We start from the raw sequence: 7,400 nt of genomic DNA on the forward strand, positions 1-7,400 counted from the left end.
ATTATTTATATACAATATTTATTATATTATTTATTGGTATACTCAAATTTAGTTTCTTTCTTATTTTGCACAGATTTTCTATACACTTTGCACTTTACACAGTATGTGATGTGTTGTATTTTCTATCCTGGCGAGTTTGCCATCTTATATGATGAGATAGGGGAGATTTCTGACCCCGACACTTATCCTGGTGTTGCGGTAGGTCTTGCATTTAGTTTCGTGCTGTCCTGCACTGTTTACATATTTTTAATACCATTTTTTGCCACATGGATTAGTACTACTGGTTAACCCAATAAATTATATTTTTATTCAATGGGCATGACCTGTTTTTACATAGAGACTTTTTTTTTTCTTTTTGATAGGCTTTCTTTCTAGTCTATGTATAGTCTGGCCCGACTTGTACTTGTATTTCTACCCCGTGTTCTTGTTCCTTACAGACTGACAGTCCTCAGGAGATGCACAGCTGGATAAAGGCAATCAATGCCGCCATTCAAACCTTAAGGACCCGCTGTCGGGTATGTACAAGCCTGCTGCCTGCCATAGTCTACGGTATTCACCATGTAGAGCTTCTCCTCCCTATGTGATGATTAATTATTGTATGATCCCGGGGGTCTGATCACTGTGCCCTTGTGTGCATAGAGTGGTAGTTCCCATGCGTAACCACTACTTTCTTCACATCTTTGGGTGACCACTAGTGCTGGGATAAGGTGTTATCTGAGCATGCTTGGGTGATAACTGAGTGAATTCGGCGTGCCTATCTGGTCTGAGTCATGTGTATGGTGGATTCAAGAGGAATAGCCGTTGGCTGAATTAGTTTTCGACCGACATCTCAATATGATTTATAGCCGAGCGTAAGGTCAATTTAGGATTAGCATCCACAGGTCAATAAAACTGCAACCAATCGCTGGTCTACAAAGCAGTATCACCTCCTTAGAGTCTCCGTTATATAGATAGAGAATATCGCAGATTTACGGCTCCAGTATCGCACACATCTAAAACATTCCAAATTTGAAGTTAAAAATTAAATTCAGATTTATTTTATTTTTTTTCTTAGATTTGTCATGGACATTTAAAGGGAATCTGTCATCCTATTTTTCGCCTATCAGCTGCCGGCATCGACATCAGGGGCTTATCTACAGCATTCTGTAAAGGCCCCGTCACACATAGCGAGATCGCTGAAACGTCACAGGTTTTGTGACACAACAGCGACCTCGCCAGTGATCTCGCTACATGTGACACATAGCGGCGACCGCCCCCCCCGCTGCGATATCGCTGATCGTGCTAGAATGTCCTAGACCATTTTTTGATCGTTGGCGTCCCGCCGGCCAGCATGCATCGCTGTGTTTGACGCCATAACAACGACGAGCGACCTCGTTGAAGCACATCTATCGAGGTCTGAGTCGTCAGAATAGCTGCTGTGTGACAAGGTCCCAACGACCACCGAGGGATCGCCGTATCGTTGCTGCGTCGTTGAGTAGATCTGCCTGTTTGACAGCTTACTAGCGACCATGTAGCGACGTACCAGCGATCCTTACCAGGTCGTATCGTTGTCGGGATCGCTGGAGCGTTGCTATGTGTAACGGGATCCTAATGCTGTAGATAAGCCCCCGATGTAACCTGAAAGATAAGTAAAAGGAGTTATATTATACTCACCGGGGGGGCGGTCCGGTCTTGGACCGATGGGTGTTGCGGTCCGGCGGCTACCATCTTCTAACGATCACGTCCTCTTCTTTGCTGCCTGTCACGGCTCCTGCGCAGGCGCACTGCTCTGCCCTGTTGAGGGCAGGGCAGAATACTGCAGAGCGCAGGCGCCAGACCTCTCTGTCCTTTCCCGGTGCCTGCGCTGTGCAGGTCTCTGCCCTGCCCTCAACAGGGCAGAGCAGTGCGCCTGCGCAGGATCCACGACAGGCAGCAAAGAAGAGGACGTCACCGTTAGAAGATGGGAGGCGCCAGACGGGACTACGACACCCATCGGACTGGACCGAACGCCGGGGTGTGTATAATTTACCTCTTTTTCCTTCTCTTTCAGGTTACATCGGGGGCTTATCTACAGCATTACAGAATGCTGTACATAAGCCCCTGATGTCGGTGCTGGCAGCTGATAGGCGAAAAATAGGGTGACAGATTCCCTTTAAGGTCCCTTCAACTTTCTTACTTCACAAAATAAGTCTGAGATTTCATAAGAAACTATATTTAGCCTCTACATGTAGGAAAAAACAAGATTCTGCAATTTCATGTTTGGAATGTAAAACAGATTAAGTTCGTGTCATCATACGAAGTAGTAATAAATCTGCCCTATATGTGGGTGGCACAGCCTGGATGCCTGCAAAAGTTTCGCCTTATCCCTTTAAAATGTGATATAACTCAAATGAAAACTGTCACGATATGTTATTATTTTATATATTTATTATTTCATATAATATTATAACATTATTTTATATGTATAACGTCACTTATTAATATAGTAATAATATTTTTATATTACCGATATTTATATTACATTGTAATATTATATGTACACACATATTATATTTAATATAATTTACTACATATATAATTTATATAGCATTGCCTTATTTTACTGTTATTTATTTTAGCATTATTTATTATTTTATTATATTTATACATTATAAAATTATATATATACTGTAATGTATATAGTATTATATAAATATATATACAGTGGGTTTGGAAAGCATTCAGACCCCTTTAATATTTTCACTCTTTGTTTCATTGCAGCCATTTGGTAAATTCAAAAAAGATCATTGTTTTTCTCATTAATGTACACTCTGCACCCCATCCTGACTGAAAAAAACAGAAATGTAGACATTTTTGCAAATTTATTAAAGAAAAACGGAAATATCACATGGTTATAAGTATTCAGACCCTTTGCTCAGTACTGAGTAGAAGCACCTTTTGAGCTAGTACATCCATGAGTCTTCTTGGGAATGATGCAACAAGTTTTTCACACCTGGATTTGGGGATCCTCTGCCATTCCTCCTTGCAGATCCTCTCCATTTCCGTCAGGTTGGATGGAGAACGTTGGTGGACAGCCATTTTCAGATCTCTCCAGAGATACTCAATTGGGTTTAGGTCAGGGCTCTGGCTGGGCCAGTCAAGAATGGTCACAGAGTTGTTCCAAAGCCACTACTTTGTTATTTTAGCTGTGTGCTTATGGTCATTGTCTTGTTGGAAGGTGAACCTTTGGCCAAGTCTGAGGTCCAGAGCACTCTGGAAGACGTTTTCATCCAGGATATCTCTGTACTTGGCCACATTCATGTTTCCTTCAATTGCAGCCAGTCGTCCTGTCCCTGCAGCTGAAAAACACCGCCATAGCATGATGCTGCCACCACCTTGTTTCACTGTTGGGATTGTATTGGGCAGGTGATGAGCAGTGCCTGGGTTTTCTCCACACATACCGCTTAGAATTATCACCAAAATGTTCTGTCTTCGTCTCATCAGACCAGAGAATATTATGTCTCATAGTCTGGGAGTCCTTCATGTGTTTTTTAGTAACCTCTGCGGGCTTTCATATGTCTGGCAATGAGGTGAGGCTTCCGTTGGCCACTCTGCCATAAAGGCATGACTGGTGGAGGGCTGCAGTGATAGCTGACTTTGTGGAACTTTCTCCTATCTCCCTACTCCATCTGTGTAGCTCAGCCACAGGGATCTTGGGGTTCTTCTTTACCTCTCTCACCAAGGCTCTTATCCCATGATTGCTCAGTTTGGCTGGACGGCCAGGTCTAGGAAGACTTCTGGTTGTCCCAAACTTCTTCTATTTAAGGATTATGGAGGCCACTGTGCTCTTAGGAACCTTGAGTACTGCAGAAATTCTTTTGTAACCTTGGCCAGATCTGTGCCTTGCCACAATCCTGTCTCTGAGCTCCTTGGCCAGTTCCTTTGACCTCCTGATTCTCATTTGGTCTGACATGCACTGTAAGCTGTGAGGTCTTATATAGACAGGTCTGTGCCTTTACAAATCAAGTCCTATCAGTTTAATTAAACACAGCTGGACTCCAATGAAGGAGTAGAACCATCTCCAGGAGGAGCACAAGGAAACGGACAGCATGTGACCTAAATATGAGTGTCTGAGCAAAGGGTCTGAATACTTATGACCATGTGATATTTCAGTTTATCTTTTATAATAAACTAGCTGAAGAGCCCGGCGCTGCCCGGGCATAGTAACTAACTGTGGTTAGTTATAGCAAATTATAATTATCCTCCATCCCATAGGCCCGTGCCCATATACCCATCACACATCCTCCATCCCATAGTCCCATGCCCATATACCCATCCTACATATCCTCCATCCCATAGTCCCGTGCCCATATACCCGTCATACATATTCTCCATCCCATAGTCCCATGCCCATATACCCATCCTACATATCCTCCATCCCATAGTCCCGTGCCCATATACCCATCATACATATCCATCCCATAGTCCCGTGCCCATATACCCGTCATACATATCCGCCATCCCATAGTCCAGTGCCCATATACCCATCATACATATCCATCCCATAGTCCCGTGCCCATATACCCGTCATACATATCCTCCATCCCATAGTCCCGTGCCCATATACCCATCACACATCCTCCATCCCATAGTCAACCATTATGACATCATAATGAGCGGCGGGGCTTGCAACCTATGATGACATCAGCGTCGCCATGGCAACCATTATGACATCATAATGAGGGGCGGGGCTTGATACACACACACTTGTAGATAGGGGCAAAATTGTTTGGTGAATTGGAACGCGCGGGGTTAAAATTTCACCTCACAACATAGCCTAGGACGCTCTCGGGGTCCAGACGTGTGACTGTGCCAAATTTTGTGGCTGTAGCTGCGACGGTGCAGATGCCAATCCCGGACATACATACATACATACATACATACACACACACATACATACACTTGAGCTTTATATATTAGATTTGCAAAAATGTCTTCATGTCTGTTTTTTTCAGTCAAGATGGGGTGCAGAGTGTACATTAATGAGAAAAAAATGAACTTTACCAAATGGCTGCAATGAGACAAAGAGTGAAAAGTTTAAAGGGGTCTGAATACTTTCCGTACCCACTGGATATACATATATATATATATATATATATATATATATATATATATATATATATAATTTATATAGCATTAACTTCTATAGTATTATTTTCTCTATTTAATTTCTGTAGTATTATAATAATATTTTTATATTATTGTATATGGCTTTATCATGTTATTTTGTACATATTATCTTATATCTATTTGTCATAGTATTATACTATTACTTTTAGTATTTATCGTTTCTTTTTTGTAACACTGAATTGAATCTGACCAATACACAAATGTATTAGTATCAGAGAAGAGGAAATGGAGAACTGCATAACAGATTTTAGGATCTGTTTATGGTGTCTGTATATTGGGGTTGTACGTGGTCCAAACAACTAGAACGAGAGGAAATCCTCACGAAGTCCTAAGACGGACTGATATCCATTATTCCTTAATTGGGTCACAGTAATTAAAACCAATCAGAGCTCAACTTTCATTTCTTAAACTGCACTTGTAAAATGAAAGCTGCTCTGTGATTGGTTGCTGCAGTGTTATAGTATAACAATGTATTGTATAAATGATCACAGGTTCAAGTCCCCTAAGGGTACTAATACATATGTAAAAAAAAAAAACAAAAAACAACCTTAGAAAAACATAAAAAAAAACTAAAATATATAAAACTTCAAATAAGACCCTTTTCCTGGAACATAAAATCGGAAAATATGTACTCATTTGGTATCACAGCATGTGTAAGTGTCTTAACTAATGAAATATTATAGTATTAATTCCATTAGAAAAAAAAAAGGCAAAACAAGAAAAAAATCAGAATCTCTGTTTTTTGGTCACTTCATCTCCCAAAAAAATGGAATAAAAAGTGATCAGAAAGTTGTATGCAAATTGCCTCTTCAGAAAGAAAGAGGACTTTTACTCTACAGCGCCACCTATTGGTAGTAGCGATCCTACAAGTCACAATCAACCCTTTAACGAGTCTTGTAGTATGACTTAGGATACAAGCCAAATCAGATTTGGCTTGTATCCTAAGTCATACTACAAGACTCGTTAAAGGGTTGATTGTGACTTGTAGGATCGCTACTACCAATAGGTGGCGCTGTAGAGTAAAAGTCCTCTTTCTTTCTGAAGAGGCAATTTGCATATTATTTTCCCAGAGGAGCATTGCACGGCGAATAAGTCTCCTTACCTTGACAAGCCACAGCTGGCATGTCACTCTCCGCAAGGAGAAACCTTACTTCTCAGAAAGTTGTACGGACTCCAAAATGGCACCGATACAAACTACAGCGATTGATCAGAAAATAAAAAGTTATAGCTCCTGGATGGTGAGGAGAAAAAGTCAAAAACAAGAAAGGGGCCCAAGAGCCAACATAAACCTGGCGCCGGCCTTGTTGGCAACAGTAACGGTTGAATTGAAGTCAGTCCCATAAACCCGAAAATTGCATAATAGTTTGAGAAATTCAGGGTGACAGAAATTGAAATGTCTGGAGTCTTTTGAAGGTCTCAGATTGTCCAGCATCTCTCTATGTTTTTGATCTGTAGTGATCACAAATGACCGCTCTCCATCTCCCTTTTTCACCCTAGGAGTCTTTTGGCCGTACCATGTCGTTACACCGTTCCTGTATTCCAGCCTCTTCCTCGGCCTCCGTCCACTCTCTACCATCGCGTGATGTTAGACGGCCCCTGGAAAAATCGGTGTCAATCAAATCATCATGGCAGCCGTGGACGCCAGTCCCGAAATGTGAAACAGAGTCCATCGCAAAAGTGACATTGGGGGGTTCTATTGACGGTGAATTTGGGGTACGAGCCAGACACATGTCTGAACCCCAGCGGTTAACAGATGACCCGTTTCCATATGATCTAGATAACATAAAAATCCGTACTTCAGATGTGTAACCAAGCCTAAGCTTACAAAGCTGGCCTACAAGAGAGACAAGATGGCTGCCGCATCTACAGACTCTTACATTACATACCGGGTGAACCATTATACAGTATTTTTGACGAGATACTACCTACATTGCTTCATTGCTTCGTTACTGCCGTGGTCTGGCATTTGACTGTGAAATTTTCTAATCTTCCTGTTTCAACTCAGTATAATAAAGAATTAGTGTCCAGTTTATCTAGCCGATGCTCTAGGCGTATACAAAATGACTTCTGTATGGAGCTGGGTTGAATATCACGTTGCGTTTTGTCACGATGATTACAGTAGGTCTTCTCTGCCTTGAAATTAATGTTACATCATGGACAGTACAAAAAAAGGCAACCCAAATAGTCTAAAATTAATTTGTGGTGTCATTGTCATACATCCAATAACTGGAAATTTGTGGTATATTTAATGC

The 7,400-nt window shown here is 41.5% G+C and overlaps 1 protein-coding gene across 1 annotated transcript in view; it reads left to right on the forward strand.

Moving 5' to 3' along the window:
* The window catches only part of PLEKHA2 (pleckstrin homology domain containing A2), a 103,273-nt gene extending 96,089 nt beyond the window's left edge, over positions 1-7,184 (forward strand). The window contains exons 11-12 of the mRNA XM_073588817.1: positions 438-515; positions 6,646-7,184. Of these exons, the coding sequence (XP_073444918.1) occupies positions 438-515; positions 6,646-6,957 (390 nt within the window). The 3' untranslated portion in view covers positions 6,958-7,184. The remainder of the gene's footprint in view (positions 1-437; positions 516-6,645) is intronic.
* The last annotated feature ends 216 nt before the right edge of the window (positions 7,185-7,400 follow it).

The sequence above is a fragment of the Dendrobates tinctorius genome, unplaced genomic scaffold (genome assembly GCF_039654945.1).
Source record: "Dendrobates tinctorius isolate UK_male_01 unplaced genomic scaffold, ASM3965494v1 ptg000104l, whole genome shotgun sequence".
Taxonomy (NCBI): Eukaryota; Metazoa; Chordata; class Amphibia; order Anura; family Dendrobatidae; genus Dendrobates; species Dendrobates tinctorius.